The sequence below is a fragment of the Eucyclogobius newberryi genome, unplaced genomic scaffold (genome assembly GCF_026437365.1).
Source record: "Eucyclogobius newberryi isolate DKJ021-1_F unplaced genomic scaffold, fEucNew1.0.hap1 SCAF_3, whole genome shotgun sequence".
Classification (NCBI taxonomy): Eukaryota; Metazoa; Chordata; class Actinopteri; order Gobiiformes; family Gobiidae; genus Eucyclogobius; species Eucyclogobius newberryi.
This window is the reverse complement of record NW_027315945.1, coordinates 23,407,697-23,422,779: the sequence shown is the minus strand read 5'-3', so window position 1 is coordinate 23,422,779 and position 15,083 is coordinate 23,407,697. Positions and strand designations below refer to the sequence as shown.

The 15,083-nt window shown below is 39.0% G+C and overlaps 1 protein-coding gene across 3 annotated transcripts in view; it reads left to right on the top strand.

Annotated features, from left to right (window-relative positions):
• Nucleotides 1-15,083, top strand: part of triob (trio Rho guanine nucleotide exchange factor b) — a 77,031-nt gene that overhangs the window by 16,432 nt on the left and 45,516 nt on the right. For 2 of the 3 annotated variants that reach the window (XM_072460856.1, XM_072460858.1), the window contains exons 3-8: nucleotides 7,794-7,868; nucleotides 8,181-8,295; nucleotides 9,957-10,149; nucleotides 11,519-11,623; nucleotides 12,317-12,784; nucleotides 13,676-13,798. In XM_072460856.1, coding sequence (XP_072316957.1) covers nucleotides 7,794-7,868; nucleotides 8,181-8,295; nucleotides 9,957-10,149; nucleotides 11,519-11,623; nucleotides 12,317-12,784; nucleotides 13,676-13,798 — 1,079 coding nt within the window. Of the gene's footprint in view, nucleotides 1-7,793; nucleotides 7,869-8,180; nucleotides 8,296-9,651; nucleotides 9,745-9,956; nucleotides 10,150-11,518; nucleotides 11,624-12,316; nucleotides 12,785-13,675; nucleotides 13,799-15,083 lie in introns of those variants that run through there. The other variant, XM_072460857.1, reaches the window with a different exon arrangement.

Below are 15,083 nucleotides of genomic sequence, written 5' to 3'. Positions count from 1 at the left end.
AGTGGAATAAATTGAATCACAGCTAAACTATTCAGTAAAAGCTTATACTTAAGAGGTGTTTATACAGCTTGTGGTGTAATTATCAAAAGCAAATAATTATTATGGCCTGGTTTGGAATTGGCAGTCATCCTGTGAACAGTTTATCTTGTGCCCAGTGGTTGTCACTTCACTTCACTGTTGTTACTGCTCACTGTTTAGCCAAAAGTTGATTGTTGGGCATCATCGCAAAACATCCAAGCATTTCAACTGCAACCTTGCCAATTAATGTAAATGATTGTAATTCATTGTATGCGTGTCTCTTTGATAAGTCTACCCTGCCCTTTCACTAAAGCAAAATTCCCCCTGCATATTTTTGCCTTCTCTGAACCCTGAAAAGTGGTGTTTGCTCTGCAGTGGTTTATGGGTCTTGTGGTGCTTGTGGTGCTCGGATAACAAAGGGTCATCTTTTCTTCTTCATTGATGTGTTGATTCGGCTCAGCTGGCTTCTCTGTGAGACTGTACTCTGTCTTCACTGCACATGACACCGAACACACAGGCTTTCATTGACTTTTCAACGGTGTTATGCTGCTGTATGGTCTGTGACTGAACAAAATAGAATGACAAGAAATGCATACAATAACTGCTGTTCTGGGTATTGCCTCTGGTTCAAGACACAAGAACAATGACTCAAATCCTTCGATACTTCGCTTTTTCATCTAAATACTCATAGTCTTGAATATTACTGTAGTAAATGTGTGTGATACAAATATTTGCATGCATAGTAGGCTAACATAGCTCTGAGGCAAAGCTATCAGAATCTTTCACTTGGTGTGAGAAAAATCACAAAATGTTCAGCCCTAAACGGCTGTGCATAAAAAAGTTATGATCTGCTTTAAAAATCCAAACAACATGCTTATCACCACTCGGGAATTCCCCTCCACGGACATTATAAATTCTGCTGTCCAAACCTCTGTTTACTTTAAAATATGGCCAATGTGTGTTAGCTGCTTTTGCACATCCCCCCCCTAAAACAGTTTTGACCTAAGACTGCACTATGTGGCTAGCCCAGACTTTCAGTATGTTGCCAACTGTTTGGGCGCTCAACATAGAGAAGAAAACCTATTCAAACCAAAACAGAGGTTGTTAGTAAATCTTGATTTGGGAGGGGTTGGTGACACTGGGGGGACCGTGAAGAAAAGGCCGTTGGTGCAGGCAAAAGGAGTTGGCAGTGTCTTGGTTGTTCTGGGGCGCTGTGTGTGGCCGGGCGGTGCCGATCTGCACTGTTACTGTAGTTCAGTTTAGCTGCTGCCTGTCCCACAATGGGTCTGGAGAATCATGGTAGACATATGACAGAAAAGAATGTTTTTTGGCCTTTATGTTGATGGTCAAAGATGGCTGTTCTCGACAACCACAGCTGGCAGTTTGCCCAGGCGGGAAAAACTCTGATCAAACTTTCAGGTATTGTATTTATTATTCTACAATCAATCTTAGTCCGTAGTTCTATGTATACGTATATATTAGTGCTGGATAACAAAGAAAAGTGCTAGTAGGTGCCTTGAGACTATTCAAAATGACCAAGATTCTCGCAATATTTGCAAAGATCTTCAAGTTGTTTTGTGCTCCTGTATTAAGATTTGTCTATATAAGTTTTACTTTGTGAAAGTAGATTTTCCAAACTGAGCTAAATCTACCGTATTCTCAGTTGCGAGCGGCTGCATGCAAACAAGTTTCCTTATTCTTTCACCTACAATGCTGATGCTGACCTGTTTTATGTTTAGCCGTGTATATAGGTCACTGCGTACTGTTTTAGTTACACTCTGATATAAATGGAGATGTGGCTCCAAAGGAAACCGTGTGTCTCATGTTTGCTGAAAGTTAAGATCTTCTGTAACGTGGAAACAACACCCAGTGGAGCGCTAATATTTCTGTGCCTGTTGCTAAAACTAGAACTATAGCCTACATAGCCCGCCTCCAACTCATCACTATCACTCCAGTATTTTTCTTATGGGAGTTGAACAAATAAATTCACGCAAACTATATGCATGTGACTATGTGTCACAAGCAAAGCTCAACAGAAAAGTTGACTGTCTCTATGTCAAGTTGACTTTTGAGTTTTATTTTCTTAATGGTGCCGCAGAAGCAATTCATAAAGTCACTTGGGATGGATAAACCTTTTTCAGCAAAACTCATTAAAATGTCTCTTGTCTGTTTCTTTAGTAAGACAAATGGGTGAGTCAAGCCACGTTTGATAAAAGTTTAAAGCTTTAAACTTTTATGAAAAAATGTAAACCTTCAGTTGTTATTCCCACTAGAACACTTAAAGCCACTAAGAAATAACAATATTAAAGAAATGTTGACATAAATGTATCAAGATGCAACAAATGATTGTCTTTCTTAGCTGAGTAAAGGGCTCTACAAAATGGTACAATATACTGTAGGCTAGGGCTTCACAATATTGGAAATGTTGTTTTTGTATTTGTGTCATGTGATGTGATGAGTATTTGAATATACTCTAAGATATAATCATTTTCAATAGTATTAAAAACAATGAATGAATGCCTTAATGTAAAAAACTTCAAAGAAAAAATCAAGGCTAATTAGGGAACTCATGAATAAAATGTCATAAAAAAAAACACAACACATGTCAGATGGACCCCTTATTGCAATATCAAACTTTGAACTTTGAATATGAACTTTTCTTTTGCATTATTCACCAGTGCAACAAGGTGGTCCATAATGATTTCAGATTGTCACATGTCTATGGTAAATGAGTGCATGGGACTTGAAAGGTAATTTAATGCATTTTCTACTCTTTATTTTATACCCGTCACTCAAACCTTAACAGTGGTTAACTGGTGGTTAACAGTGGTCCCAGCAATTATTCTATAACTCCCAACTGTAAAATCATTTAACTTGCTGACGTAGCTTTGTGGCTTAAGGTAAATTGTGTTCTTGCGTCCTGCCATATGACTCTGGTAGGAGCTTTACTTATGTCAGCAGCCCCAAGTCCCAGTGCGCTGTGGCTGCTCAGCAAACACATTATTTCACACAATTAGAATTACACGTGAAAATTATTTAAAAGGTTGTATGCAAACTAAAGGATGCATGTCTTTTTCTGTTTACAAAATGTTGCCTCTGAAGTATTTATCAGCTATGAAGCGCAGAAGAAAGCATAGTATTACATTGTATTGCTTAAAAACACTTGGGATTTGTAGTGTTTTGTCTGAAGGCGCCGGTCTGCAGACATTTTAGCCCAGAACTGGACTGTGGGACTATAGTCTGTGTTTCCTATCCTTCCCATTTGTTACGGCGCATTGATAGCATTTAGTCTTTTTGCTGTGCTCAGAGGGTTACAGCCAGGTCAAAGGGGCTGTGGTAGGAGCGCAGTGTTATTTTTGCTGTAAGCCACACTCTAACAACAATATGAGAAACCCAATGTGGATCTAACCACAGTCCCCAGGCCCAACGCCAGCACCAGCTTTGGCCCACAGACAACTAGAAGAAGAACGGCATATGAATGAGAGGAGAAGAAAAGGGTCACGTTGACTAAAATACGAAAATGAGATTTTAAGTATGCAGCCAGTCACACAGAGTGAAGAAATCAGATTTGACATTTTAAATTTGTTATTTCAGAAGAAATTTCTCCATAAAGGCAACAGGAAAATTGTGGCCCAGCAGATGTTAACCCGTGTACATTTTCAAAATATAGGCTGTTGAGTAGTTTTTAGGAGTACAAACTGAACTCAAGTACTTACTACTATAGTACATCCCACTGAAATCTTATCATTGTTTTGTATTTCTATGAGTAATGTCTGAACGTTATCTCACAGCGTTTCCCTGCTCTCAAACAGTAGTGTCTGTTATCAACCAGGACCGGAAACTATTCTGTCATGTCTTCCACACTCTCAAAGATAACCAGTTTTGGGACAGCACATGTAGGCAGCTGTAATTGTGTTTTGGGTTGTTTCAGGGTGGTGGGGCAGTGAGCTTGTATCCTGCAGTGTGCCTGACCGCAGGTGCATTGTGTCCGTCTGCTCTGTGGTCTGTGGATTGACGCCTGGGATCGCCTGGGCTGTGTGTGCCCAAAGCATCTGTTCACACACATTGCAAACAGCCATTTGGGATTATTTTTGGATTATGAGTTTGGTTTGTGATGCTTCTCTTGGTGAGGTGTAGAAAATTGGCCGCTGTGTCCATGCTTCTGCATTGTCCTGCAGGTTCCAGTATAGAAGCAATATATATTCTTTATGTGACCGTTGACCATAAGCCCACCACAAATATGTTTAGGAGGCCACTTAAGTTTTATAAGGTGCTGTATCCAGTGTTTGCAGGCATGTTTTACGGTACAATACATCAGTACTTTTACAACCCCAAATTCTTACTGTGCTAAGTATTTTGGTCCCTGTAGTATATGAAAAATTCACATTGAAAATGTATAGTACTTTATCCAACTACAGAAAACCCAATGTAAAGATATTGGCTCAAACTGGTTCTGATTATGATGTTCTTGTTCAGAGGTAAATACTTGAGCCAAAGGTATGTTATATCTCACAATTGAATATAAAACTCTGTGGTTTTCCCCTTGTTGCTGGAGTGAGTATCTATAAAGGTACACAATCTTTAAAAAAGCATAATGAACAAACAAAAAATATGATTAAGGTTTCCTTGAAATCACATCCTGTCATTTTCTGTTATCCTGCTGATTATCAGCTCAATAGACTAAATAGCTAAAACATTCAACAGGGAAAACACACAAATGAACATTGATGAACATAAAACCCCAGAAGCATTTTGTAGCACATACACCCAGGTCTCTAATCATACAATTTTCTCACCTTCAAAATGCCTTACTGAAAATCATAAAAGCTTCCGGTAAAAATTGTAAAGTAACCCAGTGTGTTTCCATTCATTCTAGAGGGCACAGAGCTGGCTGCCAGTAAAATGGATTGCTCTCATTATGAATGTGTTATGAGCGAGCAGTGTGTGATTGAAAAGCTTTATTTCATGCTCGGCAGACTTGTAAATGAGGGCTGCTGTGTAGTGAAGAAAGGAGAGAGAGTGTCGTGTGTTCCAATGGTGGAATTTCATGAATCACTGTGTTGGTTTGACTTTGGATCAATTGAATGACGTATGTGTTATATGTGTGTGGCATGTATAGAGAGAAATAAGCAAATGCTTTGATGAGTCTTGAAGAGTGTTGGTTTTCTTTATCTATTGCAAATCTAAACATAGAGTGAAGGCATTTCCGTAGGGATGTAATAGTTGTATTATAATGTGTTTTATATAATGCCTTCCCAGACACAAAATTGTCTCTACACTTGAGTGCCAGTATATTGACATATCACAATAATATCAATATTGCATAACGCCCCATAATTTTGCGTTGCAGATATCAATCATATAGTTTATTGTAAAACAAATGCTACAAAAAAAAATACTTTTGTTTGAACACATTTCTGTTGGACTGACATAGTAGCGTCTAAATATCGTTTTCAGGATACATCATAAAAAATATTGAGATATACATTTTTGGCAATATTGCCCTCCCCTATTTACCCGTATTTTCTGGACTATAAGTCGCACTGGAGTATAAGTCGCACCACCCAAAAAATGCACAATAGAGAAGAAAAAAACATATATAAGTTGCACTGGAGTATGAAATGCGGTTGCAAGCGTGAAAATAACAAATAATATCACATACAAGTCGCTCCAGAGTATATAAGTATAAATATGAGAATAAGTCGCTCCGGAGTATAAGTATAAATATGAGAATAAGTCGCTCCGGAGTATAAGTATATAAGTATAAATATGAGAATAAGTCGCTCCGGAGTATAAGTATATAAGTATAAATATGAGAATAAGTCGCACCCCGGTCAAAACTATGAAAAAGGTGCGACTTATAGTTCAGAAAATACGGTAGTATGTTATTTATGTTATCTTTCTAAATTATGTTTGTAATTAATGACCATTTACCCCTGAATTATAATCCCATTGACCCCAGAAATACAGAAGTGCACCAAAGCAAATCTGTACAACCAATGACTGCTTACATTAACTGTAAGTGTATACGTATGTGGTGTACAGTAGCTAGGCAGAACATTTGGTGGTGAAGACGAAGGGAAAAGGTTCATGGAACTATTAACAGCTTCTCAGTCTGGTCCCATCTCAGCTGGTTGTCACATTATCTGAGGACTGATTGTCTGGCCTCTTCACACTGAGCTAATGTGCTGTCAGCGAGGCCAGGCTGTTGCCGTCGAGCTCAGCCTGCGAGGAAATGGATATTTAAACTATTAAATATTGTAACTATTTGTTCACTTTGTGTGTACAGTATTTTACTGGTAAACTGTCTTATGAGCCACAGTTTACCAAAGTACCATTTTCCTCAGAATTCAAACTTTTTATATCATCATTAAATGTAGTTTACTCATTGCTGCCTTACCTGGCTCGTTTCTGAATACATAATTATGATGAAGTGCTACAATTGCGGAAGACTGGAAGACCGCATGGTGCTTATTCACACATCATAGTCTTAACGTTTTATTTTTAGTTCAAGAACATAGTCTCTAAAACTGGAACAATGTGTAGATCAGTAGTTCTCACACTTTTCACATCATCTAACACCAAAGAAAACTGACCAGGAACAGGACTATTCTAGGTCTTAACTAGGACTGCACCATGTCTATAATATGACTAGAATCACTGCAGTAGTTCCAAATAAGAGCTAAATTAAGTTAACGACTCGAACTGCAGAGTACACGTTCCACAGATTGAGAAAAGAGGATTCATTCCGTGAAGTTGCTGCTGTCTATCAGATTTCTATTCAGTCGGTGTGATTCACTAGAAACTGTACAACCGTCAACGCAGAAGTGTTTATATTTATAATCCATAGAAAGATGATAAGAATCAAATTCCGTAATTCCGTTATATTACTGTGCCGTTATTGTTTTATCTAATTGTCCAACACACACACACACACACACTTGTCACTATCATGGCTTATGCGCATTGTTTAAAAAAAGAGTGCATTATAGCTGTAAGCGATATGTTTCAGTTTTCCAGTTCAGTGAGAGGGCGTCTGGGTTACTCATTGCGCTTGCCACTGTAGTAAGTCACATGTCTTCTCACAGTCCAGACAGATACAAATCAGTTGGTCTGTGTGTGTGTTTTTTTTTTACTTGAATGTGTGCATGACTACGTCTCACTCTCTGGGGTTAACCAATGTGCCGTCTGTTGAATAGACGAGGCACAGGATCTGACATTAGAAGGACATACCGTGGCAGATCAAGCGAGACTACGGTGACAAGCGCTGATTAAAGGTCTAACAAGTTTCCACGCAGTAAGCAGCGATGCGAGAGGGTCGTTTACACCGCTGGGTCATCACAGAAACCTCCAAACACAATCAATGTTACGATAAATGTGGCTTATACAACGTTTTTTAATGTTTTCTTCATGTCTTTTTTGAGAAATGACGCTATAGTCCTTATTTGTCATAAAAATTGCACACATTTGTATTTATTGTCGACTAAAAACAGACTCTATGAATTAATTAGTCTGGCAAAAGCTTTCAAACCTATAAAGTATACACAAGTTCAAGTGATTTAATGAAGAAAAAAATGTAAACAGCCCATTTACTGTAACTGTAACTGTAAAAAAGTACTCAAAACTCAATCCAACTCATTCCGTGATTCCTTCTTTTTGCTGTTGTCCATATAAATTCTAATATTTGAATGGACTGATATGAATCTTGGTCGCGAAATCGCCCGAATAATCGACTAAGCGACTAAAAGCTTAACTGTTCTTATTTTGTGTTTCAGGGTTTCATCGCAATGAGGATCTGAAGGCAATAGATGTGCTTCCCATTCTGAAGGAGAAAGTTGCTTTTCTATCAGGTTCGTCATCAAAAATCAAAATCACATTCAAAATCTTCTACACTATTAGTATTTAGTCATCTTTTCTCATAATGCATGTTTTTTCTGGCGTGTCGGATGTGTCTGCGACTAGTTTACAGTGCTGCTAACCTTCACCTCTTTGGGGTTTTACTGCATTTTGAGTGCAATGATTAGATTTGTGGATCGTTCTGGTGTCCGCAGTGACTCACAAAATTAGCGACTATGATCCGAGCAGGCTAAATCCCTGCTCGTCTCTGTGCACAATCCTGTAATAGTGCTAGGCCATAAATGGATTTGATTTGTGTGTTCCAGGTGGCAAAGACAGGCGCGGGGGCCCGGTCCTAACCTTTCCAGCACGAAGCAACCATGACAGAATACGACCTGAAGACCTACGCAGACTAGTGGCCTACCTAGCTACTATCCCCAGGTTAGAATCTCTATATTATGTATGTGGTCCGGCCCTCGCAGCGCCCTTCCTGATCCGGATTTAATTTGACACAGGCTCCTCGATTGACTTTCCCACCTTGGTTAGATTTAAAGAACGCAGGAGCTTTGCTTGAGGCTACAAAGGCCTGGGATGGATTATTATAGTTCACTGTGACTCCCTTCTCTGCCGTTTGCCTTTCCTTCCTCTTCTTTCAGATGTTTAGGCAGCTGGTGCTTGTTTGCTTTTCATGTTTTTTCCCTGCAGTAATGAGGGACACAATAGAGACATTTATTGACGTTTTAAAAAACATTTTAATAGCACACACTAGTATAAAGATGGCTCGCAAACGCATCCAATTGCACTCACACATCATTACTACATGTGCAGGCTAAATTCAGAACCAGAATAAGAGGTTTATTGCAATTGTTAGTGAACAGAATTCACAAACTAGTGACTTGCTTTATCATTTAAGGTGCAACATAAAACAATTACAGCCCTGAATAGGAATAACTGCTTCAAATCGTTTATGTACAGCTTTATTGCATATATATTTGATACATTTTACCTCATTGTATTGTTTGTTTTTGCTTTAGCTGTGCATCAGACCAACTGTTAATTGTACATTAATAATGAATAATATTTGTTATAGTACTGCTGCTGCAACAATCATTCCTGTCATTGCCTGGTTCGGATCCCTGCCCAAGTTTTTTCAAACCGCGCCTGCCCAGATACTTTAGATTTATTGTATTTACACTTTGAATCCAAACGGTCTTACCGATATCTACTGGAAACAAAGTTCTTAAAAATATGTATTCAAACTCTTCATATGATCATGAGCAACATTAATTTCCTCTTTCTATGAATTAACTAGTAGACAGAACACATAATAAACACTTTTTAACAAGTTAAAGTTAAATAAATAAGCTATCAAATTTGATGAATGGCCAAATCAGGAAATGTCTTCAAAACAAAATATTTCATCAAATGTTCACTGACTTTTAGATTTCCCCATACGTGATTACTGGCCAATCAAATACATACCATATCCAACCCTTTTAAAATCTTTCAATCAGCTGGATGTTTGTACTATTTCTTGTTTAGTATTTAGTCTTTTATTAATGAAGTAATTGTGTATTGTCGTCCCAGTTTGTACAGCATCTTAGTAAAAGAGGCCAGTCTCTTGTTCTGGATGTGGTTTCACCCTCATTTGTCTAAATATTTCTCCTCCTGCCCCCTTTTCTTTCACAGCCTCTCTCTCCCCAGCCTTCTTCTTCTCTGCTCTGTTTTTCCTCTACCCATTTGGCGGCCAATGTGTTTTCAGAGAGTGAGGTCAGAGTGAGTTATAGCAGCGGGCCTGCGTCTTTCTCTGTCTCCCAGCGAGACATATTCAGATTAAAGCCCTTAATGCGGCGAAACAACCTTTTATGGGCTTATACAGTAGGGCTCCTGGTAAGCGCCGGTGGAAATTTTAACGCTGAGATGTTTTAATCGCTTTTTTCCAGCCAGACATTCAAGAGACCTTTGCATGATATTTAATTTGCCTTTTCATTGGCATATTCATCACTGATAAAGTTACAAGGCTGAGTGTTCATTTGTTTGAGTGTTCATTTCATTGCAGCGGTGCACAGGGATTGTAACCTTCTATATTGTTGTTTTCGCAGCGAGGAAGTGGCCAGACATGGATTCACGGTCATTGTGGACATGCGTGGTTCCAAGTGGGACAGCATCAAGCCTTTACTAAAGATACTGCAGGAGTCGTTCCCGTCCTGCATCCACGTCGCACTCATCATCAAACCGGACAACTTCTGGCAAAAGCAGAGAACGAACTTCGGCAGCTCCAAGTTTGAATTTGAGGTCGGTGAAGTCAGTTATTTTTCTTTTATATTGATATATTCATTAAATATTTGAATTTTACCTACTGCTTTATCATGTTTTACTTGTTCAAATCTGATTTAGTCCTTGTTTATTACCAGTTTTATTTGAACATAAATGGCCATATTTAAAGTAAAGTCAAATTAATTTCACTACATCTTTAGCACTTCTTGAACTTCTTGAATACTCTTCTATCTTTTATGTTGATATAGTATTAATGCTAATATAAGTATAAGTGCTTCTGATGAGTTGCAGTATAGTTTTTTTATCTTAGTTAATAACAATGGTATTGGTTTAAATATTTTGTTAGTAATTCATGATTTAGCACTTCTAATTGGACTACTGCAGTAGCTGTGGTATGGTCCCGTGTGGGCATCTGCCGCCGGTATATTTAGTTCTGACCCTGTTACTATGGAAACAGCATACTTTATATAGGACACAGTGATGTGTTTGGGGAGTGAATTGGGTTTACGAAAGCACCTAGTTGTGTCCATTAAGATGAATACTTTTCTGAAGTATTTCAAATTATATTTATAATTCAAACTCAAAATTTTGTTTTGGAGAATTTAAATACACCGACCTTACAGTTCACCTCACCTTGACTTTGTAAGTGAGCCATCTGTTTTTGCATACCATGAGTTTCTATCTGTATGTTTTCCCTGCTTAGTAATGATTACATGAAAGCTACTTTAAAGCTCAGGAATGTAGAGTTTATTGGCCACCACCCTTTAAACAGGGCATTAGAGCAACACGGTGTGTTCTTCTGTCATATTGAAGTTAAACTCCACCTCCTTAAGTCAAACTCCACCTCCTTAAGTCAAACTCTACCTCCTTAAGTCAAACTCTACCTCCTTAAGTCAAACTCCACCTCCTTAAGTCAAACTCTACCTCCTTAAGTCAAACTCTACCTCCTTAAGTCAAACTCTACCTCCTTAAGTCAAACTCCACCTCCTTAAGTCAAACTCCACCTCCTTAAGTCAAACTCTACCTCCTTAAGTCAAACTCCACCTCCTTAAGTCAAACTCCACCTCCTTAAGTCAAACTCCACCTCCTTAAGTCAAACTCTACCTCCTTAAGTCAAACTCCACCTCCTTAAGTCAAACTCTACCTCCTTAAGTCAAACTCCACCTCCTTAAGTCAAACTCCACCTCCTTAAGTCAAACTCCACCTCCTTAAGTCAAACTCTACCTCCTTAAGTCAAACTCCACCTCCTTAAGTCAAACTCTACCTCCTTAAGTCAAACTCCACCTCCTTAAGTCAAACTCTACCTCCTTAAGTCAAACTCCACCTCCTTAAGTCAAACTCCACCTCCTTAAGTCAAACTGAATGTATTCCATGTTTTTTTTCACAGACTGTGATGGTCTCTTTAGAGGGTTTAACCAAAATCGTGGACCCGTCCCAGCTGACAGCAGACTTTGAGGGCAGTTTGGAGTACAACCATGACGACTGGATTGAGGTTTGGGATTATTGACCTATTTCTTCTCATTTTGAAATGGATTATCACAAGCTTATCCTAGATTTTGATTTTGATTTATTACAACAAAATAACCTCTGTTTGAGTTGTGCTGATCAAGGAAATTATGATTATACAGTCTGCCAGATAAATGCAGCCCCAGATCCAACAGACTGGCCCTTCCACTCACTACTCATCAGTTGTGAGTTATTTTAACTGGAAGTTAGATTCCGTGCTGTCGTTCAGTCCTCGGGCAAGACACTTTAAGTAGGTCTGTAGAATATAAATCAATTCAATTTTGATATTGATATTAGGGATAAGCCACATGAATCAAATATGAATATAAACACCTTTACAACAACATTAAGACAATATTTTCACAATGCATCAAGAATGTGCTAAATGTGCCTGTAAATGTCTTGGTTGAGGTTCAAGTCTTGCACAAAATGTGAATGGACCGTATCAAAAAAACAACAACCCTTGTTTGTCTCTTTTTGAGGTAAAGTTTAGTAGTTAATTATAGACAATATACTAGATATTCTTATTTGTAATTTATTCTTATCTCCAAAACAACAGTTGTGATATGCATCCATCCATCCTCTAATTAAAAAGATATATCTCCTTTTAATAATTGCCATTTGCCACTCTAAAGGGATTTGTTCTGTGCTGTGTGTCCTACAACCATCTCTCCTGCAGGTGCGGCTTTCATATGAAACGTTTGCCAGTGATGCTGCTCGAACCCTGGCCCGACTGGAGGAGCTTCAGGAGACTTTATCCCAGCGAGACCTTCCCCGGGACTTAGAAGGAGCGCGGCGGCTGATGGAGGAACATGCAGCACTGAAGAAGAGGGCCACCAAAGCATCGGTGGAGGAGCTCGACACCCAAGGGAGACGACTACTGCAAAGACTACAGACGCACAGCACGGGGAGCAGCGGCGACGGTGGATACAGTAACCGGTCAATCGGAGCCAGTGGAGAATCGAATGACCACCATCATCACGGCCTTCATGCGCACGCCGACGCCCACAATCTAGGGGCCAAAGTGACGGGTTTGTTGGATAAACTTCACGGGACGCGCCAGAACCTTCAGCAGCTTTGGCACATGAGGAAGCTCAAGTTGGACCAGTGTTTTCAGTTACGGCTATTTGAGCAGGATGCGGAGAAGGTACAGAGAAAGTGTTCTTTATAAATGTTTTAGGGAAGTGTAATGAATGCATATTTGTATTTATTTGTTTTTAAGAACTTCTGGTCTATAATGGGTCACACACCAAATTGTCCTCAGATCCAATATTTCTTAGATTATGTTTCTTTGTGAGATTAGGTCTTAATTCAGATTTCATTAGCCTAAATTTTGTGTCTGAGAAAAGGTGTTCTGTTTACACCAAAGCCACTGAGTAGTTGGGATCCTTCTGTTTTGGGATTTTTTTTTCATATAAATCAAATGTAGGAAAGTAGAAAAAACATAGAATATATAAACATATGCTGTTTTTTCTGGAATGATCCCTATTCCATAACAGGAGTTAATTCACAGCATAATCCAGCATCTCTGGCATTTAAAATAATTCAGACATTTAAGTCCTCAGATCAGCATTCATCCCTGTGATTCCCATTTCTGTGCTCGATTGGCTCTGTTCAAAGCACAAAGATTACAAAGAATTGTTGCCCAATAATGCATGGTATCATTTGAAATTAAGTCCTATTTTTGACATTAAGTCCTATTTTTGATTAAGGCTTTTCTTGACGTTCTTTGCCTTAATGTTACTTTGTGTGAACATACTGTATATGTGCACAGTGGTAGAAACACCCATGTGACTTTCAGGGGAGTGTTAAACATGCCTAAAGCTGAACATAACGGTGGAGAAACAGTAGATGATGTTCACACACACTGTTCCTTTATCCTTGATGTGTGACTGCATGTTACTTGAAAATTGCTTGTTACAGTTTTGAGTGTTGAAGGTGAATTGTAAAGGTCACGCACATTTCTGGACCTGGATGAGAAGAGCTCTCTTGTTCTTGCTTTTCAACATTGTGAAATAATAACTTTTTTCCTTTGCAGATGTTCGACTGGATTATGCACAACAAGGGGCTTTTCCTCACCAGCTACACAGAGATCGGTGGGAACCACCAGCATGCTGTTGAATTACAAACCCAGCACAACCATTTTGCTATGAACTGTATGGTAAGATGCTGCCTTTTGTGTCCCTCAGCCACACAGGCTAGACAATCACTATTAATTATCATTACTGTCATTCATTGTCGCAGGGAAGCATCTATTGTTGCTCTGCTTCAGGCTCTTCTAACTGTAGTTTCTTGTATCTTCAATATTATTCAACTGTTTTTCTCAGGAGCTCTGCCTTGCCCTGTCATGTCTTGTCACACTACAGTTCCCATTATTGACCCACATTGGCTGTGTGCCCCTCCCATAGCCATGTGCTGCCCTCTGCTGTTTCCTCTTGACCTTCCTGCCTCACCCAAATGTAGTCCAAAAAGCGCTGTACTAGAGGCCATTGTGCTGAACTGTATGCTCTGGCAGTTACAAACAAAACCTTTAATCCCTTGTTCTTGCTCCTGCTCAGAAAGACAGCTTTAGACTTTGGAGTTAGGATTTGTGAAAGTACTTAGTAGTTTTGTTGCGGTAGTAGTGAAGCTGTTATAATATAACATGTCATGAGACTGTATATTATACAGTGTGATCTGTGGGGTCATGTGAGTCTTGCATCATGTATAGCAATTAAGAATACTGTGCAGAATTCCCCCAGTGTTTGCTCAATGTACTGCATCTGAATCTATGCTTTTGTTAAATGCAATTTTAGTAATAAAAAGTACTATTAAAGTGCTACTACATTTTTTCCCCATCTGTACAATTGACGGCATCAGTAAAAGTTTCAGAATCACCTTATTCTGCCTCATAATTTTGCTTGTATGAGGAACCAGATCATGTAATAAAAACTGGGATAAACACTGCTGTTCAGTATATTGTATAAACATGGTAGTGGGACCCTGTGCATCCTCCACCCACACTTCCAAAGGAAGTGCTGCTGTTTCCTCTTCCTGTTGCCTGCTCTGGTGAATGGAAAGCTGAAGTGTCAAGAGAGTACTAACACATGTATTATTTCAGCCTTTGTTGCTCGCATATGTGAATATTTCCAGGAAAAAGGCATTATACACTTAACCTTCTCTTAGAATGTACCGCTTTGCATTTACATCAATAATACTGGACACATGTACCATCCAACAAATGTCCAATGTTCTTAAGGGAGCAGCAGTTTTATATTTGAACTGCCTCATGTGTTCATGCCATCGGAACATCTGTTTCACCCCCTACATTTCTTGCATCAGTTTTAAATTAAGTTCACCAACAAGTACGTGTGCTTCAGTAGTCTACCCTCTGTTATTTAATATCATTTTTAATGACCTACAGATGTCCCTGAGGCCCACCAGCTAATTAACTGTGACTTTGTTCT